The sequence below is a fragment of the Esox lucius genome, chromosome 7 (assembly GCF_011004845.1).
Source record: "Esox lucius isolate fEsoLuc1 chromosome 7, fEsoLuc1.pri, whole genome shotgun sequence".
NCBI classification, from domain to species: Eukaryota; Metazoa; Chordata; class Actinopteri; order Esociformes; family Esocidae; genus Esox; species Esox lucius.
The window spans coordinates 16,337,489-16,364,075 of NC_047575.1; the positions used below are offsets into that span (position 1 = coordinate 16,337,489).

Here is a 26,587-nt window from a genome sequence, read left to right on the forward strand (position 1 = left end):
ATCTGAACAATGTTGCTGGTCAGGAGGAAGTCATAGCTACTAGAATACCGTCTTTAGCCTAACTCGCCCCTCTCAACCCCACATTCACCTGTGTGACCCCTGACCCGGTCAGCCCTCAGGTGTTTGTACTGATGTGACCCTGTGCTCTTACGCAGACTTGGTGGCATACCCACCGGGGTGGTTGCTGTGGAAACCAGGTCCGTGGAGCTGTCCATCCCGGCCGACCCGGCCAACCTTGACTCCGAAGCCAAGGTAACGTCCTCCCCGAATCCCACCGGGCCAGAACCCGGGGAATGTCCCAGGTACTCAGGCGGGTCAGACGTAACCCTCGGTTGTGTCCTGCCCTCAGATCATCCAGCAGGCAGGCCAAGTCTGGTTCCCCGACTCTGCGTTTAAGACGGCCCAGGCCATCAAGGACCTGAACCGCGAGGGCCTGCCCCTCATGGTGTTCGCCAACTGGAGGGGCTTCTCTGGAGGAATGAAAGGTACCAGAGCTCCAGCGGTTCTTTGTTTCTATGCTCAAGTTCTTCCGGGGGTGCGTTTCCATCGCTGAATCCCTGTCCGGTGCCTCTCAGATATGTATGACCAGGTGCTGAAGTTCGGGGCTTACATCGTGGATGGGCTCAGGGAGTACCACCAGCCTGTCCTGGTCTACATCCCTCCCCAGGCAGAGCTCCGAGGCGGGTCCTGGGTGGTCATAGACCCAACCATCAACCCCAGACACATGGAGATGTACGCCGACAAGGACAGCCGGTACGATTCAGCGAACACCCGTTGTAGCGTAGCGCGCCTCTAGTCATGTTGGAGTGGCGTGTTAAAGCCGGCCTCTGTTCTGCAGCGGTGGAGTGTTGGAGCCAGAAGGGACCGTGGAGATCAAGTTTAGGAAGAAGGACCTGGTGAAGACCATGCGGAGAGTGGACCCAGTCTACATGGGCTTGGCGGAGAGACTGGGTGAATAGAGAACTCCACATTTTGAATTATTTATTTCAGTTGTCTCTCGATCGTTTTCATCCCGCTGCACTCCCTCACAAAATCTGCTCCCTCACAAAATCTGCTTCCCCCCCCGCACGTGCTCTGTGCTCCCACACAAAATATTTATTTCTCTCTCTGTATCCCTCTCTCTCTGTATCTCTCTCTGTATCTCTGTCTAAGAGTCAGGGATGGTAATATCCATGCGCGTGTGTGTATGCAGGTGTGCACTGTAATTCCCTGTCACTCTGTTCTTTATCTGAGGTTGATGGTATCATCCCTGCCCTGTTCCCCTGGGAGATGTGTCAATCATGACAGGGCCAGATCAATCAGCAGGTCCTGCTGCACCCCCCCCCACCTCCCCCACTCCGTCCTCCCACCCAACCAGGCCCTATTGATTTTCCACAGGGCCCAGAGGAGAGCACCGTAGCGCCGGGCCTCTAGGGACTGTGGAGAGGCTGACCAATTGGCTCTGACAGAAATCCATCTGTGCTGACAGGCAGCAGTGCAGCCAGGGGTTCTGGTGAACAGTGAACCCCAACAGACAGTGATACTCCGAGCTGTGCCCGGGATACACTACTCACATGCAGAACCCATGCCAACGTTCTCATAGAACCAAGCCAATGCTAATACGAGATTAGCTTCTTAAGCTAAACACTCGTTTTGGTGAAAGAGGAGTAGCCCACACGCAACTCTGTCACAAAGCATTTCAAGTGTTCACTGTATGTCGCTGGCCCACGTCCGAGCTCCCAGAATCATCCCTGACCTGTCTTGTCGGTCACCTCGCTAGGTACCCCGGAGCTGAGCCAGCCAGAGAGGAAGGAGTTAGAATCCAAACTGAAGGAGCGGGAGGAGTTCCTGTTACCCATCTACCACCAGGTGGCCGTGCAGTTTGCCGACCTCCACGACACCCCTGGACGCATGCAGGAGAAAGGCGTCATCACGGTGAGTTTTCACTGAACGCACGCGTGGCAAGAACATAGTGTGAAATATATTGGACCCTTTTTGAAAGCGTTAAAACCTGTGGACTAATGTAATTGACAGTCAGTGTTGACTCCTATGTTTTGCTAAATTCAGAAGAGTAACCTGGTAAATATTGTGTATGATTTTATTTTTGTGTGTAGAAAACAACACACTGATTGCCTGGTCCTGTCCACTCTGTTCTGATGGTTTCTGATTGTTGATGTAGATTCTTGTTCCTTGGATCTTAATACCTTACAGCTCCAACCGTTGGCATTAGAGCCACAGAATCAGCTCAAGAACAAGTACATTTAGCAAATATCAGAGGTTACACAAACCTGAATTGTCCAGGAAATACTGTTCAGTGGATTGACCTGGGAATTGCAACTTCAGCAGATTGACAAAGAAAAAGACATTTGACTGCCTTGGGAACAGAGTGTTTAGTAGACTGCCTTGGGAACAGAGTGTTTAGTAGACTGCCTTGGGAACAGAGTGTTTAGTAGACTGCCTTGGGAACAGAGTGTTTAGTAGACTGCCTTGGGAACAGAGTGTTTAGTAGACTGCCTTGGGAACAGAGTGTTTAGTAGACTGCCTTGGGAACAGAGTGTTTAGTAGACTGCCTTGGGAACAGAGTGTTTAGTAGACTGCCTAGGGAACAGAGTGTTCCAGTTTCTCTCAGGCTGTGAGACATGTCTCTATAATTACCTGCTGATGACCCGGCCCATCACCTCAGCTAGAACAGAACAGCTTGAGGCAGGATTCCAAGCTCTCTCCATCACACACACACACACACACACACATCCTTATAGCACACATGCATAATGGGATGTTTCATTAGAGGATGACAGCTCAGGTGTTTCTGTACGCTCAAGTACGTCTGAAGACACAACAATCTTCTAGGTTTCTGACAAACGCAAAATTAAAATAATCTCTGATCAGATAGATGCCTCCAAATGCAATCGCATGAAATGGGATTGACAGAAAGCCATGCAGTGGCTCATTGGCATACAAGGACAGATGTACGGCTAAAGCCATGCAGTGGCTCATTGGCATACAAGGACAGATGTACGTCTCTAGCACTCGTAGTTCTTATATCATGATATACACAGTTACATTGTTACATTTGTTTTGGCTGCTATTTAAATGTTAAATTACCCGTCAGGTAAGATAGTAAGATACATTTTTTCAGATGCTCTTTTGTGACTGTCCTTTCCCAGGACATCCTGGAGTGGCGGACATCCCGTCAGTTCTTCTATTGGCGTCTTAGACGTCTGCTGCTGGAGGACACGGTCAAGAGGAAGATCCAGGGGGCCAACAGCGAGCTGACTGACGGACAGGTCCAGGCCATGCTGAGGCGCTGGTTCGTAGAGGCTGAGGGGACTGTCAAGGTGCGTCCGCGGGCCCCTCAACTTAACACTTCAACGTCTCACTGCAAAAGTGTCCTTAAACACGCGCCAACGTGTGTCTGCACAATGCACCCGTGGAAGAAACTATCCTAACGAACACGTTTGACACATCTAGTGACCCATTGCAACACGCTAACGAAAACTGACGTAATATGGCTGACAACTGCAGCTTGAAAATATGGGTTTGCTTTTATAAAGGGGTTTGATATCTGATACAAATCTAATTCCTGACCATGCAAACATGTCTGAAAGGACACCCCTCAAACGCTGAAGACTTCGCTGCTGAAATGTTGGTGTCATCGCCAAGTAGAGAGGCGCAGCAAAGTCATTGGTGGCTACGAGAAACATTTGTATCTTTGCCTGCGGCTATGTAACCAAGTACTAGTTTTGTACTTGCCTTTGGTCTTCATTTCCTGTATGTAAACTGGTTAACATGGTTTGTTTAGTCTCTTTAGGCAGTCCTAATCTCTGCTTAATTTTTCTGGTAGAGGGCTGAGTATCTAAGGGTTACTGACAGTGACTGTGGTCTACACAGATGATGCGTCTACTTTTCAGAACCCTCCTTCACAGACTCATAATCACAAGTCTAGTTTCAGTCCTGTTTAAAGAAAAGAAGAAAAACATGTTCCCATTTCAATTCCTAGTTATACTTTGAAGCCCAGAGTTGTTGTCTCAGACATGGTAGAAAAAACTTGGAGTGATGGAAGAGATGTCCCTCAGTCCAGACTGCTGCCTTCAGGGGTGACTAGAAAAAGCCTAGCACCTGAGGTAGACTGAGAGTATATCTTTAGAAGCGGCCGTCCTGTTAGCTAATACATTACTCCAATCAGGGCCGGCTATCTTAAGCTACAATTAATCTGAGCCCTGGCACGTGCAGATAGGAGAGCGACACGCTGTTTCTTAATTAAAAGCAAACGGATTAAAAATGATTAATAAGGGCATTAAATGTTCTTGCGGACTACAGGCAGGAGCGCTCTTAAAACGGCGTGAGGCCATTACCGCCCTCCCAATCTGCCTAAGCCCCCGTCTGCCTTTGTTTGGGATCAGAGACTGGCTGCATTCATGAATATGGATTTCTCTATCAGGTCCAGTCAAAAAGGCATCCGTGGCCTGCTCTGTATCTCCCCCACACTCCTTTAGCGTCTGAAAAATCCAGTTATTTGTTTTAGCGTTTTTGTTGTATTTTTTTTTATTGGTTTTCGGTCGGGGGGGGAGGAGGAGGAGGAGGTTGTCGGTTTCTTAACTTTTTTTTTTGACCTCACAAAAACAATATGGCGGCTTGTGTGTGTTGAGTGAGTTAATGTTCTTTTGTTTGTCTGTGTGTGTGTTTAGGCGTATCTGTGGGACAGTAATGAGGAGGTGGTGGAATGGCTGGAGAAGCAGCTGAAGGAGGAGGAGGGGGCCAGGTCCGTGGTGGACGAGAATATAAAGTACATCCGCAGGGACCACATCCTCAAGCAGATACGCAGGTGAGCTCAACACGGGAAACAAGCAGCCTTTCAAATGGCCTCTATAAGAGCGTCCCTTTTCATCCGATGGGACATGTCCTGTCGTCAGGGCCGTCGCGGCATCGCCAGGTTTCACACGGTGTTCATTTAAACGATGCCTTGTTAATCTCTGTCTGTCCTCTCAGCCTGGTCCAAGCCAACCCGGAGATCGCCATGGATTCCATCGTGCACATGACACAGCACATATCCCAGACGCAGCGCGCTGAAGTGGTCCGCATCCTGTCCACCATGGATGCCGCCCCGGCTGCCCCCTAGAGAGCCCCTCCCCAGCCTGGCTCCACTGCCTCCCGGGTGCTGCCCCCGCTGAGGTATGCTGCTGGAAACCCGGGGCTGGTGGAGCCAACATGGCCTCCCGCGGAGGCTGGGCTGTTACTGATTACACCCATGACCGTCATTCCGGAGGCCGAGAGCTGAGACGCATATTGGACGGGCGTCCAGGGTGTTGCACATGTACGTGTCTGAAAGTGTGTTAGCCGTGATATCTATACATGTATGTGCAAATAATTATCCAATGACCAGAAACGATAGGCTTGTATAACCGACGTGAGGGCCAGCTTAGGGACTCCACCGAAGGCCAAAGTGGAAGCAGCTCTTCATCCGTTCACCATAAAGAGCCTCTGTCCCGTTTGACAGGAAAATCACTCAATGGCTTTTGGAGTTTTCTTTTTTTCTCTTTTGTCTGCAATCTTGACGGTGAAATTGCAGCAGATTGCTGGGAGGGTTCACAAGGGTGGGGTGGGGGGGGGGGGGGGTTCGCACACCTAAGAAGAAGCACTTAATTGCTGAAAAAAGCCTGTATAGGGAGTGGAGTGGGGCGCTAGCAGGGGGTGGGGAGGGTGGGCTGCTGTGACCTGGGCCTGGCGGGTTGGAGAGAACAGCCCAGCAGGAAGAGGGTCCCATTCAGACCCAACCACACTACACCGACGCAGGGGTGAGGAAAGGGCGGGCAGACAGGCGCGCACACAACGGCAGCTGCCGCGCTGCTCTGAATGCACCTTCTTGTTCCATAACTTCCATTAGGCTTTAGCTTAGCACAGCCTGCTCTGTATTACACTAACATACTGACACGTAAGCAAACACTAGTGGTAGTTGGTGTCATAATGGCAGAGAATCAAGGGGCCCAATTCAATCAAACCTGCTTTGCGGTGTCCACGCTGTGGCTGTACTGTATGAAAACCTTTAACTTTTTTTTGTGCACAGTACGCATTTACACGTAAAAAATAGCTAAGGCAGGGTTGAATGAAACACTGTCCGGCTTTTCTACCATCTGATGTATTCTCTGCAGCTATTTAATTGGTAAACTCTGACGCGAGGTACATTGCTTTAAAAAGAATGGACGGAACGTTCGGAGTCCAAGAGTTGTTTTTTCCCCCGTAGTATAAAATGGAGATGTTCATCACGTACTACAGTTGCCGACAAAACAATAATAAAGGCACACATTTTCTGGTAAAAATAACACATTTTCAATTATATTTACATTTTGATATGTAAATGTATCCCTTCATTTTTCCACAAAATCTGGTCATTAGTTTAATAGGACACCAACCCAATCACTATTATTTTCATTTTGTCTTTTGTTCCAAGTGTTCTGTTGCTTGTCTGGCCTCCAACGTAATCCATTTAGCTAATTACGGTGTTTCTCATATAATGTAGTTTTTCGGCAACTGTGGTATAAGTGGGACCGCTAGAGATTGTCTCTGCCTCCTCAGTACATCGTTATCTCCAAGGTAATGTGCAGAATGCATTTATCCCACATTCCAACTGAACGCATGTTTTAAAGGTATTCTTTTCTCTTTTTTTTTTTTTTTAAAGGAAATTCTGTAAACCATTTTAGGTGACTAATTTATTAAATGGCAATCATGTTGAGAACTACTAGTAGGTATGTACACTGGTGTTATACATTCAGTATTATGGGTGTGCTTTTAAAATGTCATTTTGAGTTTATTATATGGACATTACCTTTAATTGGTGACATTTTCACATGGAACATGATTCCTTTCAATGATTTGCCTCTGAGAAAATGAGAGTTTTGTGTAAACTTTGGTCCGCTCATTAAGGAACGGGCAGACAAGTCTCCTTGTGGCAAAGTGATTGTGGCCGACGGCTACTGGAAAGCCTCAGACGTTTACGTAATACTTGATTCAATGTAAGCTCAACATTAAAAAAAATCTTATCTGACAGGCAAGGATTTGCAATATGGGATGAGTTCATGCACAGTGCTAGTCCTAAGTACAAATTGTGTCCATTGTTGCTGGTAGTGTTCCTGTTACTAAGAAGGTGATTGGCCATTAGTCTGAATGAAGGTAAACGTGTTTACGGTAGTGAACCCAAATTACCTCTGTTCAAATTGAATAAAGTCAACTTAATTCACCTCTTGTCAGTCTGATTCATTAATATGAGGCTCAAGCCAGAGTGTGGTTGGCTCATCTGGGGAAACCCTACAGCTCTATTAAACAGCTTTAATACTCACCAAGATGGGCACCCTTGATAAAGACACCCAGAAAGGCAGTATAAATAAAACATTAAATATACTGAAGTGGTAAACATGCCTAGTAGAGGACATGAGTGTCCCCAACACACAGTGAGGAATGTGGTTTGGGAGGCAAAGATTTGAGAAGTTACACAACTTCAATCAAATGACAACTCAATGCCAATAGCTTGCCTAGAAGACTTGCAAACATGCCAAAAAAGTAACAAATTTGCCTAGATTTTGCCCTACGGTCACAGGCACACCAGGAGGGCTGATTGCACATAGTGAGGCTAAAACGTCAGCAAGTGGTTCATCCAGCAAAACACATTGAAATCTACCAACATTAACTGACAACAGAAGTAACATTTTGCAATGGCTCATGGTCTCTGGACTTGAATCTCATTGAAAGTATGTGGTTTGAACCAAAAGATCTCATGGATCTGAAACAATTCAATAGGGAAGAATGGTCTTAGACAGCCATTCGTAAACGGTTTTTGTGCCAAGGACTGGCCAAGCATGGCTTTTGTCTCGGGTGGCTTGCATAAAAAAAATATTGACAATTTTTTTTTATTTTTATTAAAACATCTTTATTACAATGCGAATAATTTCTACTACCCAAGCATATTCAATTGTTAAAAAAAAAAAAATACATCAATTTCAGGAAACATTTGGGGAAAATCCATTTAGGCATGTAGTTTGTAATGATTGAAATGCATCCATGACTGAAATCATTTTAATAATTAGTAATAGTCAAATTTGTAAGAACTAAGAGAGCCCTGTGTATGCCAACCACTAAATAGCCGATATAAATAGTTAATTGCATACATATGGTTTTATGAAGGCATGAACTCGGTAGGACTTTTTCATGAGGGATATGCTTCGGACTGGCAGCCATTCCTCCATGGACCGGAGTCTGGGTGCAGACCTGGGTTTCAGAAACTCTGGTTTAAGAGCCCTTCCATGTGGTTTCCAAGACTGTATAGGACAAGTCTTAGTGTTGTTACCCTTGCGAGGGAAGGGTGCATGAAGTACTGTTAACAAAGTTACCAAAAGGTTTGACAAATGAGATGTTGAGAAATGTGTTGATTCCCTTCAATCAATAGTCATTTTCCAAAAATGAGGAATATATTGTACAATTTCACTCATTACCTGCACTGTTTACTTTTTTTTCCAAGGGTTTCAATCGTTTTCATGACTGTAGCACATTACCTGTGTTGTTAGTTTTATACAGCTTTTTTTGCTCATCAAAAGTGCCAAACATTTTGGAGATGACTATCAGCCCTTTCCTAAATGTTATTACCATGGTATAAAAAAGCAACACCATCACATTCCTAAATAATTCTACAAAATGCAATGTGACAGACTACTGTACATTGGGATAAAGCATCTTGTGATTACTCTGAAATGATATATCATGCTCAACGCAAAGATTATCAAAATGGCATCCTTTTCTCAGGCTTTTAAACTTCAACAGTCTTATAAAGGATGAAACGGATCAAACAAATAGAGTGAGGGATCCAACTCGTCCCTTGTTTTTTCCTCCCTGTCTCTCACTTTCATATCATCCCCTTGGCTCCGTCAACTCTATTACCGTCCTACCAACAAATATGTAAGACAAATTGAGTTGCATGCACCCAATACCCATCACAATTATGGAAGGCCCAATAAGAAAATGACTCATTTGGTGGTATAATTGGAAATGCGCCTTGCCTGGTCTCTCCGGTCTCCCAGAGGGCTTTGCTCATTTGTGGAGGCACGCTAGGCTGGCTAATTCCAGCGCTAATCACTGACAAACTGCAGCATCAGGCCCTTCTCTACCCCTACTGGAGCGGAGAGAACAGGATTGTTTGGAAAAAGTTATGAGAAATTGCTTTATGTGAGGGTTGGCATGGCTGCTTGTTAGTGTATTTATTTTTTCATTAAAAAGGTTAAAATAAATTCCACTGTAATAAAATGCATTTAAATCGCCAAAAATACAAAAAGTGACTAGAGGGAATAACAGAAACAATTTGGCAGAAAGGATTTCGATACTGTCAAACATTTCTATCTAAAACATCAATGAAATGAAAAAGTGTCTCTTGAATCAGAGACACAACTAGTCAGGTCCAGTCTAGGCTGAACCAACCTTTAGACTGGTATTGTCCACATGCTTTAAGAGAGCAGCAGGCTATAACCTGAAGAACAGGTGAATGCGTGTTCATTTCCTTGGTTCTGACATCCGTTTTGCTGGGTTCTGTCAGTTCTGCCAACTGTTCGGCTGGGTTGTCCATCTCTCCTGCTAGCTCATGGCACATCACTCCCGCACCGCACCTTCAGCAAAGGAAGTCTTCCCGAAAAGTGAGCGATACAACTCAGTTCTACACCAACGAGAAAATGTGAGGGAAAAAATAAGTTAAACATTAAAAAAATTCTAACAAGAACAAGAATCACAGCAGAGTTTTAAAATCCAACTTGTGTGTTGCCAGCGGAGTTAATATGAATGTGACAAAGAGGAAATGTGGGGGATAGAAAGGAAGGAGAGTTCTCAATCATGCATCAGGAGCTTGAATAATTCCACATTCATATAGTATCTCACAAAAGTGAGTAAACCCCTCAATATTTTTGCAAATATTTGATATTATTTCTTCATGTGACAACACTGAAGAAATGACACATTGCTACAATGTAAAGTAGTGAATGTACAGCTTGTATAAGTGTACATTTGCTGTCCCCTCAAAATAACACAACACACAGCCATTAATGTCTAAACCGCTGGCAACAAAAGTGAGTACACCCCTAAGTGAAAATGTCCAAATTGGGCCCAATTAGCCATTTTCCCTGTGACTCGTTAGTGGTACAAGGTCTCAGGTGTGAATTGGGAGCAGGTGTGTTAAATGTGGTGTTATCGCTTTCACACTCCCTCATACTCGTCACTGGATGTTCAACATGGCACCTCATGACAAAGAACTCTCTGAGGATCTGAAAAAAAGAATTGTTGCTCTAAATAAAGATGGCCTAGGCAATAAGAAGATTGCCAAGACCCTGAAACAGAGTTGCAGCACGGTGGCCAAGACCATACAGCGGTTTAACAGGACAGGTTCCACTCAGAACAGGCCTCGCCATGGTCAACCAAAGAAGTTGAATGCACATGCTCAGCGTCATATCCAGAGGTTGTCTTTGGGAAATAGACGTATGAGTGCTGCCAGCATTGCTGCAGAGGTTGAAGGGGTGGGGGGTCAGCCTGTCAGTGCTCAGACCATACGCCACACACTGCATCAAATTGGTCTGCATGGCTGTCGTCCCAGAAGGAAACCTCTTCTAAAGATGATGCACAAGAAAGCCCGCAAACAGTTTGCTGAAGACAAGAAGACTAAGGACATGGATTACTGGAACCATGTCCTGTGGTCTGATGAGACCAAGATAAACGTATTTGGTTCAGATGGTGTCAAGCATGTGTGGTGGCAACCAGGTGAGGAGTACAAAGACAAGTGCGTCTTGCCTACAGTCAAGCATGGTGGTGGGAGTGTCATGGTCTGGGGCTGCATGAGCGCTGCCGACACTGGGGATCTACAGTTCATTGAGGGAACCATGAATGCCAACATGTACTGTGACATACTGAAGCAGAGCATGATCCCCACCCTTTCGGAGACTTGACCGCAGGGCAGTATTCCAACATGATAACAACCCCAAACACACCTCCAAGACAATCACTGCCTTGATAAAGAAGCTGAGGGTAAAGGTGATGGACTGGCCAAGCATGTCTCCAGACCTAAACCCTATTGAGCATCTGTGGGGCATCCTCAAACAGAAGGTGGAGGAGCGCAAGGTCTCTAACATCCACCAGCTCCTTGATGTCGTCATGAAGGAGTGGAAGAGGACTCCAGTGGCAACCTGTGAAGCTCTGGTGAACTCCATGCCCAAGATGGCAGTGCTGAAAAATAATTGTGGCCACCCAAAATATTGACACTTTGGGCCCAATTTGGATATTTTCACTTCGGGGTGTACTCACTTTTGTTGCCAGCAGTTTAGACATTAATGGCTGTGTTTTATGTTATTTTGAGGGGACATCAAATGTATACTGTTATACAAGCTGTACACTCACTACTTTACATTGTAGCAAAGTGTCATTTCTTCAGTATTGTCACATGAAAAGATATAATCAAACATTTTCAAAAATGTGAGGGGTGTACTCACTTTTGTGAGAGACTGTAAGTCTCAATGATTTGCTGGCACTTGACAGACAATGCCAGTGACCCAGTTGCAGAATTCAAATTAGGGGGACACATTCAACAGTTCAGAGGAGATGAGAAACAGTCCGATTACAGCCTGAACACAAGTGTCTGTCACTCTGTCCAGACCATGACAAAGAGCACACTAACCCACAGCCCCAGGCCCCAGCTGCTCTCCATCACTCTGGGTGGACCAGGACAGCCTTCCTGAAGACTCCTCTCCACCGCTCATTCCCTGACCAGCTCAGTCATTTCAGTCAGTCTAATATCTCAGTCACAGACGCTCTGCTCCCACACACAGCCTTGATTTGTTCTTTTGCACGTCTGACCAAATGCACATAGGGCGATTTTTGTCTCATCGCACTATGTTCAGCACAAGCCTCTTGTGACTTTAAAACAAGAAGGTCAATGTCCTAACAACCATGTCATAGCCCAGACCTCAGTCCAATATGAGGAAAGAGACCAAAGGCCCCCATCCAACCTGATGGTGGTTGAGAAATTAGCATAAAATAATGGGCAACATTTGCAGGAGTCCAGACTTATCCAATAGAATCATGACTATCAAAAGTGCCTCAACAAAATATTGACTAAAAAGGGTGAATTCTTATGCAATCAATTTTGTTCGGTCTTGTATTTGTAAAGAATTTAGAAAAATTGTATTGGTCACTTTTACATTTTGGACCGTGTTAATCACTGGCAAAAACAATCTCCAATTATAAGACGATAAAATGTAGAAAGGCCCATTGGGGGGGAGGGGGGTACGTTTGAGAGCCACTGTACACGCAAAAACTACAAGCTCATGTGTCTGTGCGCATTTGAAACAGACACTAGATGGCGGCATGTGATGTCACCCCAAGTGACATGTGGCAGTTGATTGTCTTTAGTTTATTAGAGTTAAGTGCTGATCTGACTGTTGCCAGGATGCTTCTGGGGCCACTTCCCCAGGACAGAGCAAAGGACCTGTAGACAGTCAGGATGTCATTACAAAGAATAGGACAGCCAGCAATCCCACAGCGCACTGCTCGTCACCATATAGATTCAAGTACTACATAGTATGTGTGTCCACTACAGCCCAACCAGCCCCTGTTTGTTTAATGTGTTGAGTTAAACAGAGGCAATGTGTTGCTCTCAGGGGGCAGGGAGCCAGCCAGCCTGTCAGGCAGCCACGGGAGAGGCTTAATCCCCAATCCCCATTTGAAATGCGCCACCAGGGTCAAGGATTACAATGCACCCTGATCATCACCACATAATGCATACATTTTCATTCTGCATGAGCTCAGTAAACATCGGCTGGGGAATACGGAGCAGCACTGGGATGACGGGGGAGTAGAAGGGGCTCTTCTGATTTAAGACTAACTGACGGGTGTCTCCATCTTTCTCTATTGATTAAAGGGCTTTGCTGGCACTGAAAACATGTGAAACAAGTGAAAAGAAACATTTCGTGTAAAAAATTTAACTTTAAACACACGTTTAAAAAGAAGAAAGGAATTAGCAAAGCTATAGGCTATAAGCTTCCTCCCTGATCGCAGTCTTCCTCCCTGATCCCAGTCAAGACCCCCTTCTCTCAGTGTCTGGCTGGCTGTGTGTCTCTAAGTGTGTCTGGCTGGCTGTGTGTGTGTCATAGTGAGAAAACAAGTGATGAGGAACAGGGGAGATGAAGCCTTCCTCAAACTGCATATCCCATATGTCACATGCCCACGATGAAATGTGCCATGATGAATGTCTAAATATCTTCTAGAGGACTTAAATGCACACACGTGTGCAATATGCATGTAATGTATGCATGATACTTGCATGTGTGCGCGCATGTATGGGCCCCCTCGGTGCCACTGCCCCGCCCCCCCCACCCACACACACACCACATCAACATTCATGGAGCCAGTGGAGCGTAGCAGGCTGCGTCTGTGATGCCAGCGCGGCGTCGAGAATCCACGGTGGGGAGAGCGGGGAGGCCAAGGAGCGGAGCTGAGGTTTAGAGGCTGGGAGGGGGTGCGCGGGCTGTGCTGGGGCATTTATTCCCAAAGGTCACCCACTGTGGCTCTCTGCGAAAGGTCAGCGGCCAGCCTGATGCAATGGCCATACATCACCATTATTACTGTAGGCCACTGATTGCTATGGAAATGAGGTGGGGCGTACACGCAGCAAGGCTGGGGAAGGTCAGGCCATTGTGCAGTCATTACAGTGTTTAGAATGCCTGTCATCTCATGGTTACCACAACAACACAGGGCCTGCCCTAACTGTAGCGGGGCTATTCAACTGGCGGCACGCGGGCCTCGTCTTGGCCATCCATCCATTTGTAGTGGTCCTATGATCTTGACATTAATTTGGAAAATCAACAAAAGGACATTCCGGGCCAAAAGGTTCCGCCTTATAGTATTCTCCAATGGGAGAATCTTTTTTTCTTGTAGTCCCGCTCATTATATGATGTTAATCAATATTACCCATAACACACTCTGAACAACTTACAGCCAATCAGAGCTGCTGAAAGGGACAAGCCCGTCTGTCAGCTTTTCTGCCTTGCTTTGCACTGGTGGTGAGTTAAAAACTGTTATTATGACAATCATCAACACAGTCATAGTAGCATTCAACATCTCCTTTATGTTATGTGGCCTGCAGTGGCCTGTGTGCACAAGATTCCTTTAGGCCAGGCTGCCTTTCTCAAATGCCATCATAAGAAAGCCAATGTATCTAGCAAATATCCTTTCTGAGGAGTTTATAGCAGTGACCACACGAATGGGCTGAATGCAGCATTACAGAACGGGATAATAGTAATTGACATAACTCAAAAACGACTACTTTTCAAAATACATTTGTTGTTCTAAAAGAAATTGAGTTTAAACAAAATGCACAATCGCCCCAGACTTTAGAACACACCACTGTTTGCCGTTAAGATGAACAGAGACACTTATAACCAAGATTTGATGAGTTGAATCTCCCCATAAAAACAAAGAATGAGAAAAAATAAAAGGAATTTGACACAGGTCCACTGAGATTTTCCCTGAATAAGATGTGTCCTCCAGGTCAGTAAAACGAAATATAAAGCTATTTTAAAAAAGAATAGAAAATGTAAATGTATGAATTTGATGGAGATCAACAGTGATTCACCGTATAGGTACCATGTATTCCATTATTCGGAAATGTTGATGCCCTAAATTACACGAGATCCACTGAAAATGAACTTTTGCAAGCATTTCAATTTCTAAAAAGCCCATAATAAGATCATACCTGTTTTTGGATGGTAAACTCTTTTATATAATATGAATATCAGCAGTTGATACATTACAACTGATAAAACGGAATCATTTAAAAACCTAATCTCACAAAACACTGACAACTACAGACAAAAACACTAAAGGGGAATGTGGATTAAAAAAAAAGTGTGTGTGTGTGTGTGTGCGCCACTACACTTGTCAGGTCCAGATGTCTTCACAAGCATATTAACCCATGGAAAATCATGACTAGTGAAGATATTTTGCCAGTCCTTACACAAATTGCTTTTTAGGCTTGGTGTTAAGATGAGGTTTGGGTTTATAAGAGTTAGGTTTAGCTATTGGAAAAGATAGAAATGTAAATGGACATCAGTGATCCCCAAAAGTCCTCACAAGTATAGCGTGTGCATGTTTGTGCGCAGCAGATCAAAGCAGGACACATGGATTTCTGAGACCGTAGTTTCAGGTGTCGGAGATTACAGCGAGAGTCAGATGTATGGCCGTGACAGGACAACGGAACACTGAGCTGTGTGACAAACCGCCCGCAAGACAGAGGAGGAGAGGAGGAGGGGTGGGGGAGAGGAGGAGAGGAGGTGGGGGAGAGGAGGAGGGGACGGTGATTGAGGTGAACAACAGGTCAATACAGGCATGTCAGTGGTAAAGTGCATAGCCTTTCCTCCTGGAATGCTTCAACAAATGCTACTGACCGTGCATCATCATTCATGGAGCTGTGGTCGATGGGGGCCATGAAATTCACCAGCTTACTGTGGACGTGGAACCTACAGAGAGCAAAGTGTAAGAACATGTTTCTGGGCACCACTACGTTTCCGTGGATACAACCATCATTACAGGTGATCCTGAAATAAGCATGAAAAGACAAGAGCTAATAATGTTGACGTTGATATACTGTGAGGAGGAATACAGGGCGATATAGACACTCTAGTAACTTAAATTAGGGGCTATGTATAAAGGTTCTGCACAGCCTGCACTTCAACCTCACTATTTCAAACAATAAATGTGTCACTGTCCAAATATTTTTGCAAATCACTGGATATTGTACATTTAAATGTGGTTGGTCCATTAATAAATGTGAGTTAGTGTTTGAGCCCATTAGTTTGTACTGCGTCTGTCTATAGAAGATAAACAGGCTGAAATACAATAGCCCCCACCCAGATCCACAAAAAAAGGATGACCTTTCCACTTGGAATAAATGGAGAAAAAAACACTGTAATTGCAATGTTTCCACTGGCAAATAGTTGTATATGTATAAATAGAAATTATCAATTTGAATTCTCAAATATTTAATCAGAGCACATGGAAATGTAATCGACATTAACAACAATGGGGAACATTTTCTATAAAAGATAATTGAAATGGCAGAAAGGACTACAGATAAAGCAGCGCAGAACCCTGCATCAGAGGAAGTGAGGCCTATTTTCATAAAATGAACCGCTGGGAATGAATGCTGTCATTGGAGCCTCCCTAGGCGGAGAAATAAAGGGCTTGTTGTGTGGTGAATGCTAAAACAGACTTAATACATAAACGAGACAAAACGCACAGGGAGACAATGGCCCTGAATGACTGGGAGTTACAATGTGGGGAGAGATATGTGAACCAGTGAACTGGTAATCTCCTCAGCGTGAACGTCCCATTGCCTCCACTCACCTGACTTTGCGGCCTTTGCTGGCCTTAGTGTCCACTCTCTTCTTGATCTTACTGCGGAGCTTCTGAATGGCCAGCCATTGTCTGGAAAAGTAACAGGAACGTACATGGAGTCAAATCACATACAATCCGATAGCAGCCAGTGGCCAAACTTCACACACACACGCATGCACGCACGCACGCACCTGCCCATAGCCACTTGATCGTTGGGGTCTGCAGCAATCGTCTTGCGTTCGATAAGCTCTCGCAGAAGCTGAGATGAACAATGGGGAAGGAAAAAGAGCAAAAAAAGAGAAGATTATTTCATATAGTATGTGTGTGTGAACATCTTTATCACCTGAACTCTCCCTCCATCCTCTCTCAATACCATTCACTTAGTGCAGACCTCTTCGTCAGTGCCAACCCCAGGACCCAGGACCCGCTACAATGACCCACTCCTGGGGTCCGCCTCAGCTAGTGGAGCAGCACCACGCTCGGACCCAACCCTCCCCGCCACGGTGCAACGTCTGAATGAGCTGCAGTGAGGAGGTCAGTCCCACAGCACAGCCAGGGGTTTCGATAACTCCCACTGTTGCTTTGAGTTCCAACCAGAGACAGTAATGACTTGTCTTGACTGACTGAGCCATTCTGTTTTAATCGGCCACCATGCAGCCTTTCCCACTGACTTCCATCAGGCAGAGGAGAATCTTCAGTAATGTCCCCAATTAACCTCTCCTCTCCAGGGTTCTCTCAGTCTCAGTAAAGCTGGCAGTCCACATAGCTCTACCCCCCCCCCACCACACCACGTATGGCCAGCTTCCAGGCTCTGGGCTGGGGGGAATATATACAGAGTATGGGCATTATGAGGAGCTCCCACATACTAACAAGCCACAGATTATATTATGGTACTTACAGAAAGTATACACCCATTTAGTGTCCCGTCCCCCCCCATGTTCCCTCAGACATTTAAATTATATTTTTTGTTCACGATCTACATTACTCTAAACTTCTATGGGGATTTTTGGGTTTTTGTGAAATTAAATTCAGAAATAAGAAAACACAAATCTGAAATATCATAATTGGATGAGTCACCACCCCTTTGAAATAGTCAACTGTCCTTCACAGCAAGTCATGTGATTTTAGCAAGAATTCAGACATTTCTGTAGGTTCCCTAAGTTGGGTAAAGATTTGCAAACGCACGGCATAAAAGAACTAAGAAACAAAGTTGAAGCAAAAGGAGACAGATCAGGAGTTGGTAATGAAAAATCTAAAAGACCTTGAATGTCCCTAGGAACAGCATGAAGACCCCAGCTTAGATCAGGGCGTCCCTGGAAACTGGGAAATTCTACTGTCTCAGAAAGGGAGCTGAAACTGGGAAGGTAGTTTACATTTCAGCATGACGACCTAAAGCACGGCCAAAACGTCAGTGGAGTGGTTAAGGAATAAAACGGTTAATGCCCTTGAGTTGCCCAGTCAGAGCACCAACCTGAATCCAAACGAGAACGTGTGGCTTGACTTGAAGCGGGTGTAGAATTTCTATATGCGTGTGTGAACTATTTACAGTGTGCCAGTGGTTGTGTCCACCTTAAAACCGGAACGTTGGTAGAACCGTTCACTGCTGATTAACAATCCAACCTAAGATTGGAAAAATGGGATAGGAGGTCTCTGCTTGTCACTCAGCATTTAGTAGTTATACTGGGGTCAAGGGACTGCGACAGACCTGCATACTGTCCCCATCAAGAAGCCTCACGCAAGGCAACTGTGAATGGGATATAGGTGTGAAACAAGGGTGATTACCCTGAAAGCTACCATTGCAGCACTGCTATCAAACATTTTCCAACTCCAGCGACATCGACCGAAGTCATCCAGACAGACGGATTTGGCTACACAGTGAAAAGCAATGAATCCCCTCCTCCTCCATCTTGTTTCCTCGTCATTGGTCAGGACGCAGGTTAGGAATCTGCATATCTTACAGTTCCTTAGCGAATGTAACTGTTAAACTCCATTGGTGCTAGATAATGACTCTAATCCAGTGTGTGAGTGATTGCTCTGTTCACAGACATGGTTAATGACTCCACCTCTCAGTTGTACAGAGTGGTGTGGAGAGAGAGCTGCTTGTGGGAGTCAGCATTAGGCGCAGACACACAAGCACACACACACGCACACACACACACACACACACACACACAAGCACACACACATGCACAAGCACACACACATGCACAAGCACACACACATGCACAAGCACACACACACGCACAAGCACACCAGTGATTTATGGCATGCATAGTTGCTGACTAAAAATGTTTTGGCGAATGCAAACATCAGTCCAGCCATGGCCCGCTGTGAGGGGTGAGCCACATTAAAATGCATGGAATACAGCAGCTCCACTGGACCGTGGAGGACCAAGTCCCTCAGGGAAGGGCTCTGAGCCTTCAGACCGGGCCGCCGGGGAGGACAGGACTGTCCCCTGAAGGACGAACAAGAATAACAAGGGCAGTCCTGGCGCTTGGCACCACACGGACGTCGTGCCATCCTTTAGCTCGGTGTACAGCGGCCGGGTCCCATGGCAACCCGGTGTGGATCCCTCAGAAAGACCAAAAGGTATCAGCTCCACCCTCGATCATTATTCTCAGACCACCTCCACCCGGAAGCCCGTCGACAGAGTGCAGGAGGGCGCGTCGCACGCGGTCGGACGGTATTTACCTGATGATAGAAATCGTCGTCGTCGAAGATCTCCTCGTCCAGGTCTTTCAGATGACTGTTGGCTTTCAGCAGCTGCTCCGTCCCCTGAGAGAGAGAAAGAGGAAGAGGAGGAGGAGGGGGGGTGCGGGGGGGATACAGAAGGCTCTGTCATGCAGTGGCGGAGGAGGTGAAGCCATAAACCCCAGATGTAACAGCCCAGATAAACCGTCTGCTCTCCAGATAAAGTGACACCTCTGAAGGAGGGAGAAGGATGGCTGAGCCTCACCAGGCCCTAATCTAAAACCGCTGAAACAACCCCTCTCTCCGCGCTCCCCTAATGTATTAACCAACCTGCAAATGCTGCCTGCTTTGAATCATTTTGGACTGCGACACTGCCTACATTTCAGGTTAATATAGTTCAGATACTACGGTCGCTGCCTAGATTCAATTAAGATACAGAGCTAAATGTATCTCACTCAGCTAACGCCGAAAGAGCTTAATGCTCTCTAATACAACAAGCTGGACGGAATCTGAGAAGGGGCATCATGGAGACGGCCCCCACCGACCAGAGCTGCAACTAACTATTAATCTTTGTGTACGGTTAACTTTAGGACGATGGGAGTTTCCCGCTAGTATGGTCAAGATTCGGCTCCAGTCAAAAGGAGGCCATGAGCTTGCCTTAGCGACTTCACCTAGAAACCGTTTTCCCTCCGGTCTCACCTGTTCCTCTGCCGTGGTGCTCTCAGGTACCGGGGCTGCGGCCTCCGGCTTCCCCAGGACTCTGAACTCCGAGCGTCTGGTCTGCGTGCGTTTAACAAGCCTCTCCTTGTCCATCAGCACCTGTTCCACCTGGGTGAGGACATTTCTGTCAAATGCCCCAAAACCCTGAGGAGAGACAAACAACAGTCAAGTTACAGCATCACTGCCGAGACCAGGCAGTTGCCGTAGGTTCGGTGAAAAACATACCTTACACTCAGAACAATAAAGATAAATGTTACAGTATCAAGTCCGTTTTTACTTGGCACGTTAGCCCTTAGTTTAAGGGAGATTTGACAGTTGAGTGCTGGGACGAAGAAGGTGCTTTTGGAAAGGATATGCTCACTACGCACAGTGCATGCTGATGGCGAAGAAAACGTGCTAACCATGTATATGATGAGAGCTAAGCCCTGTATGGCTTACGAATGTGCACTCGTGTCCTCGACTGGTACAGAAGTGTGTGAGCGTGCGTGCGTGCGTGTCGGGGGTTATCAAAGGCCTCCTGACCTTGCTACTCTTCCCCATGGTCAGCCTGGTCTTGTCGTGCCATTTCTGCAGTGTGGCATCGCGATACGGCTGGAAGGCGGCGAAGCGCTTGGCCATGAGGTCCGGGTACTCGGCCATCTCCAGCTTCCGTTTGGGAGGACCCGCCTCCACAGCCGGTTCCGTCGCTTCCTTCGTTTCGTCTTCCTCATCACTGTCAATCTCCTCGTCCTCTTCACTGGTAAATGCAGAACCACAAAACTTAGCGCCACTTTAAAAAGCTCAGTGCATAAGAGATTTAAATAAACTTCATGAAGGTACTTTCGTTACATGAAGGTACTTTCTGGTCAACGTTTTTCCATTAAAATTTTATAAAATAAATATAGCTTTTTAGCCAATAAAAATGATCACACAAAAATGTTACTGGCCTGTCTGGGAGACGACTGAGTGGGAAGTGGGATGGTTATTTAATCCGAAAACTAGACATTATTTTGTTACTGGTCTATATAATTACATACTGTACGCTTCCAGTAATATCACCAGGCAAGCAAAACATCCATCCTTGCCAACTTACCGGATAGATGCCGGTCAAAAGAACAATCCCTTCTATGTTGTGTCAGCAGTTTGATAAAATAATACAAAACACAGGAGAAACCTTTTCACTGCATTTGGCTGTTAAATCAGTTCTAAGGAGATTACAGAGGAACCCTGCATCCTACTCATGTTCATCAGGAGTGTGTCATGTAGCAGAGCACTACAGGCGCCGTCTGTGGTTCTGGAGTGTGGACTGACCTGTGGGCTCCCCAGGTTTTGCCCAGGGAAATGGGCCTGGTGTCTGGGTTCTGATGGAGCAGCTGGTCTTGCAGCTCCAACAGAGACCTCTGGAGAGCCTTTAGGGCTTTGTGACCTTACAGAACATCATAGAGAAAACACGCTGTCAGGTTGGAGTATGCCAGAAAAGGTTAGAGGGTACTGATAGGGACAAATAGGTTACAAACGTTATGTTGTCTAAATTCAACATTGCTGAACATTGGTCTTAGTCAAGGAATATGGATTAGGGTTTTTTAACAAAACATTTTTTAATATTTTGGGATTTAAAAAATCCCAAAATATTCAACAAAACACTTAAATTATGCCACATAGCAATAGAAAATCTGCCTCAAAAACTTTTTTTTTAACAAATGTACAGCAAGTTCTTTCCCAAGCATGACTGATTAAAATCTTTTGGAGCAGATCCGCTTCGGCTTTTGTTAGTCCACATCTTGTCAACATCCATTAAAACATGCCGCAAATTCTCAAGACTTTGCCCTCTAAATCACAGGGCGTATGAAAAGAAAGGAGGTGGGGAACACTTATGATTCCGTCCTCTTCAACTTTAATCAAAAGTACACTGGCACGCCGAAACCCCCTCCCTCCTTTTCATAATAATGGGTCGCTAAAAATTCAGGAGGCAGGCTCCACATCAATCACTCGCCAGATTTGAGTCCAATGCAATAAATATGCAAATGAGGAAAAGCCAGTGTCTCGTAGCTTTGAGATCAGCACGGGGAGAAAAAAGGGAAAAACTGTATTAATTGCCCATGGCCAGAGGAATCCTATTACTGTGGGCATTGATTATAAAATTGTGTGAGTGATTTTCATGAGGGAGGTGGACTACCACCCCGCCTTGAGCAAAAAATAGTATTAGAAGAATCAGGCCAAATCGGTCAGGTTTAAACAATAATGAGAGAAAGGCAAACTCGCGTTTCACATGATTCCTCTGTGGAAACTAGAAGGATTAAGATATGTCTTATAACAAAAGAGCTGACATTTTATTTTGTTATGACAATCTTCTTGTAGAAATGTTCTTTTGAACAGCCAAGTCCACTTAAGATTCTAACACAAACTCTGTCCAATAAGATTAAAAATTCATGTTTCAAATTAAGCTATTGCATTTAAAGTAACTTATTTTATACAAATGATAATTGCAAACAACATTTTGTATTCCGTACATAACATCACAAACATACCAGAATCATGACCATGCCATTAACTGGGTTGACAACTTTACATTTGTTACGTGTGTAATTTTTTGACATTTCCTTTTCATCAATGAAGTTAAATGAAGGTCATATTGTTCTTAGCTGTAAAATGCCTTGCTTAAAAAGAAACAAGCAGAAACAAAGCACTCACTGTTCTTCAACGCTCCAACAAACTCTGCTCCACCCCTGTTCTTAAACTCTGGGAAGGTCTGTGGTTGTGGCAGCTTATTGGCTGTCAGAAGAGCTTTCTGCAGTTTAATTCGCCCCTCGAGCAGCTGGTCCCAAAGAGCTGTGGAGATTCAATGAAATATTAAAGTTGTCTACTGAGGAAACGTGATTCATTTGGGTCATGCTTGTCAGAGCTTCATAGAGAAGAATATAAGTCTACATAGCAAATACATACCAAGCTGATCTTCATAGTGAAGAATATAAGTCTACATAGCAAATACATACCAAGCTGATCTTCATAGTGAAGAATATAAGTCTACATACCAAATACATACCAAGCTGATTTTTCACTGATTTCCCTTTCTCGACCTCTTCATCTACTTTGTCTTTAGAGAATGTTAACAGAGCTCCAACATCATCTGCTTCCTCCTCCATGTCTTCCTCCTCACTTTCCCCATCTTCATCTTCTTCTGTCTTTCCATCCTCATCATCACTTTCATCATCATCATCCTCCTCCTCTTGGCTCTCTCCAAGGTCATCCATCCCCTCAGTTAGCTTATGGAAGTCTGTCTCTGAGGGAAGTGTGATTCCAGTCTCCTTCAGCTGGGATACCAATGTTTTCATTTTAGCAATGCCATTCCCAATGTCTTCATCATCATCATCATCATCATCATCATCATCTATATCGTCCTCTTCGTCTCCATCCTCCTCCTCCTCCTCCTCATTTTCATCATCATAATCCTTGTCGTCATCATCCTCTCCTGAAAAGCCACATTGAAATAGAATAAAAACACCAAGTCCCGGTTCATTTCCAAAATGTTCAAGCATCGCAGAGACCAACACCAGAAATGCAGAGAACATTACTTAGTATATAGAGATGTGTGTTTATTCTACATGGCATCTCTCTATCTGAATGATCCTAAATGCTGCGTCCTGCTAAAAGCTCATAGATGAAGAGGAAAAAAAATGTGTGCATTAATAACCTTAAGCTTTTTTAATGAGCGCAGTGAGATAAGACAGTAGATGTCCTTCCACTCAGCACCTGAATATACTTGAGCATGCCTTGTACACATCGGCTTAATGCTATAATCAGTTGCCTTCTAGGTATCAATTGATTAGCTGCATGGCTGTTTGACTTGCAAATCTCTGCCTTAATCAAGGCATTATATTTGGATAAACAAGGATTAGCTTGACTAACAACCAAGCCATTTCTCCATTTACAACCAAAAAACATGCTGCTTGTAGGCCAACTTGAAGGACTAAACAGAAATGGGCTACTTGTAGGGCTATTTTGTGATACATGCATACTCTAATAAATCATCTACACATGACATCACAAAGAGGAGCAATTCCAAATAAGGAACCCACATGACTCCCTTACACCTAGTCTCTTATTCACCAGCTACGGACGGATGTGATATGAGGCACATTCATTTAAAAAAACTTGAGGTCAGGCACATATTGTAAAGGAGCCCCTCTAGCACCACAAGAGGGCAGAATTCTACAAATTACATTTTTTAAAAGCCTTTGTCAATGGGAAATAATTTTTTTAAACATCCTTACTTCCCGCCATCACAATCATGGGGTGACAAGGTGGCCTAGCGGTTCATGGGGTGGTGAGGTCCCCGGTTCTAATCCCCCTACAGCCAAGGTGAAAGCTATGTTGTTCTGTGCCTGAGCAAGTTAACCCTAATTGCTCCTCCTCCCCGTAACACTCCCACCAGATTGTCGCTGAAAATAAGAAATGATTCTTAATCAGCATGCCTGGTTAAAAAACAGTAACAAAACAAATATTCATTTGATAGAATAAGTAAAAGAAAAGTTACTACCCGATCATTTCACCAAGCCAACCTTGTCACGCCAATTCCTCAGCTGTTTTTCAACTTGCTTAAAAGGTTCAATACTTCTTCCTTTAAGCCAGTTGCATTGATTATGCTGGATATAGGCTTATGTTAACTCTATTTTAATGGTCTAACTTACCAGATCCCTCATAAAGCCCAGTCTCCTTCAGCAGGTCCTTACGAGACGTTGCCTTCCCCAGATACCGTTTGTCTGTCTCTTCCAGTAGAGTTATAGCTTTCTTCCGCAGCCCACTCAAGGCAACCTCATCTTCATCATCACCTTCATCAAACGCCTCTACCACCTTGGCTTTCGTCTCTGGAAAGAACTCAAACAGTCAGATTGAATTAATCAAGAAACAAGAGCTGATAATCATATCTACTCAATATACAAAGTGGCTGGCAGCTCATCAACGCCAGAATGATAGACACGCTAAAATCAGATGACTTATCTTCTTCGAGAGAAGTGGAATAATTACATCAGGAAAAAGGCTTTCTACATAAGGTCATATAAACGCTGATTTGTATCTTGAACTGCAGAATAACGTTATTCCCAGCATTAAAGGGAACTGTTAACAATAAAAATGAATATAGGACTGGAGTCTGATAGAGAGACTCACAAACTCGTAACATCCATCATCTCGCAAAAGGTTAGCTAACTAAGCATTTTTCAAGATACGTAAATCTATTTTAGCTGTAACAGAAGTAGCATGATCATTGATAGACTATTAGCACTAACACTGCCCAAAGACTCCCATCAAATGTGTTCAGTTAGCTGGAACACCCTACAACGAAAACAAGGCTAGTGTCTGGAAAGTTGACAGAACTGTTAACTTAGTAGTACTGTGCTAATTATATGTATCAGAACAGGCTATGGAAAGGTGCATGGTGCTTTTAGTGTATAACCTGCTGTAGCTAACTAGTTTCAATCGTATACAGTCAGCCGACATGTGTAATCGTTTTGATAGCTACATGAAAAGGAAACTGTCGAAAGCAAGATGTACGAAAAAATATTATAAACACTGTACTACACCTTCATCCGGATCATCTTCTGGATCTGTGAACTTTGGCAAAGGATTTAATAAATCCTCGAGCTGTTGTGATATGTTGCTAGCCATCGTTCCTAGCACTCACACATGTTGCGCTTACGTCATCAAGAGGCGACTATCAGAGAACCCCATCAGCGTAATATAGAGTGGTATGGAGTGTGCGTCGTTGTATGTCCCTAGTGAAGTTAACAGTTTGTGTGCGTGTGTTCTTGTATGACACTGTTCCTATTATTTATTTTATTTATTTATTTGTTGAATAAATATGTAATTCGGCATAAAGTACGTTGTTACGTTCAGGAGCGTTTAGACTTAGTTTAGATACATATTCTTATTTTGTAGAACTACGGTATAAGTTCATTTAGCTTACACCGACATCATTGACGCTCATCGTCATTTCCAAAAACATTAACTACTGTACATGGAATGGAATTGAAGGTTAAGGGACTACAGAAGGCTACAAACATGACTCTCCGACAACGACCTGTACAATTAGGATTCACGTGATCGTCTTTGGTGTAGGTTGTTGTTAAGCCTGGCTGTGACTAGTATTTGGAATATTAAGATTTTAATCAGAGCATGCTGTTTGGATAACCACAATCCGACTTAATTGCATACAACACCCTGGAGGTAACCCTCCGATAAATTATGACATTTGGATTTGAGAAAGTAAATATCAAATTGTCTTAATTTATTGTAGCCTACAATTTCACTAATTGCAAGACATCTGTCCAAAGTGTTGGCCCCTTAGGTGAAGCTTGTATCTTCTCAGACGCCCTGATAAATAACCTGGTGCTGGAGAGCTGGGCAGCACTGCATGTTGTGACCCCCTGTACTGTCGTCTAATCAGTGGATGTGACCCTCTGGATTCTATAGTCTTATCAGTGGATGTGACCCTCTGGATTCTATAGTCTTATCAGTGGATGTGACCCTCTGGTTTCTATAGTCTTATCAGTGGATGTGACCCTCTGGATTCTATAGGGTTATCAGTGGATGTGACCCTCTGGTTTCTATAGTCTTATCAGTGGATGTGACCCTCTGGATTCTATAGTCTTATCAGTGGATGTGACTCTGGAGTTGATTGTGTTTAGATCCAATGTCAGCAATTTAACACTTGGGCCTGTAAAGCAATTGGGTTAACTTAATAAAAACAAATGTGCAGATGTGTAACAAGTGAGTGAAGAACTTATTTTCCAACTTGCGTAATCTTCTGCCATCA

At 44.6% G+C, this 26,587-nt stretch overlaps 2 protein-coding genes across 12 annotated transcripts in view; one reads left to right on the forward strand and one right to left on the reverse strand.

Annotated features, from left to right (window-relative positions):
• The window catches only part of acaca (acetyl-CoA carboxylase alpha), a 41,040-nt gene extending 35,556 nt beyond the window's left edge, over nt 1-5,484 (forward strand). For 10 of the 11 annotated variants that reach the window (XM_020048199.3, XM_010870361.5, XM_010870367.5 and 7 more), the window contains 8 exons: nt 156-252; nt 350-485; nt 576-753; nt 839-951; nt 1,760-1,914; nt 3,147-3,317; nt 4,668-4,804; nt 4,969-5,484. In XM_020048199.3, the coding sequence (XP_019903758.3) occupies nt 156-252; nt 350-485; nt 576-753; nt 839-951; nt 1,760-1,914; nt 3,147-3,317; nt 4,668-4,804; nt 4,969-5,098 (1,117 nt within the window). In that variant the 3' untranslated portion in view covers nt 5,099-5,484. Of the gene's footprint in view, nt 1-155; nt 253-349; nt 486-575; nt 754-838; nt 952-1,759; nt 1,915-3,146; nt 3,318-4,667; nt 4,809-4,968 lie in introns of those variants that run through there. The other variant, XM_029121008.2, reaches the window with a different exon arrangement.
• A 2,417-nt stretch (nt 5,485-7,901) lies between these two features.
• Nucleotides 7,902-25,501, reverse strand: aatf (apoptosis antagonizing transcription factor). Its single transcript, XM_010870360.5, has 12 exons — nt 25,356-25,501; nt 24,465-24,641; nt 22,820-23,245; nt 22,468-22,605; nt 21,088-21,202; nt 20,320-20,533; nt 19,777-19,941; nt 19,078-19,161; nt 16,578-16,645; nt 16,396-16,476; nt 15,438-15,509; nt 7,902-9,670 (listed from the first exon to the last, which is right to left on the reverse strand). Exons 1-12 carry the CDS (start codon nt 25,438-25,440, stop codon nt 9,607-9,609), a joined length of 1,689 nt encoding a protein of 562 aa, XP_010868662.4. The 5' UTR covers nt 25,441-25,501; the 3' UTR covers nt 7,902-9,606.
• Between the last annotated feature and the right edge of the window lie 1,086 nt (nt 25,502-26,587).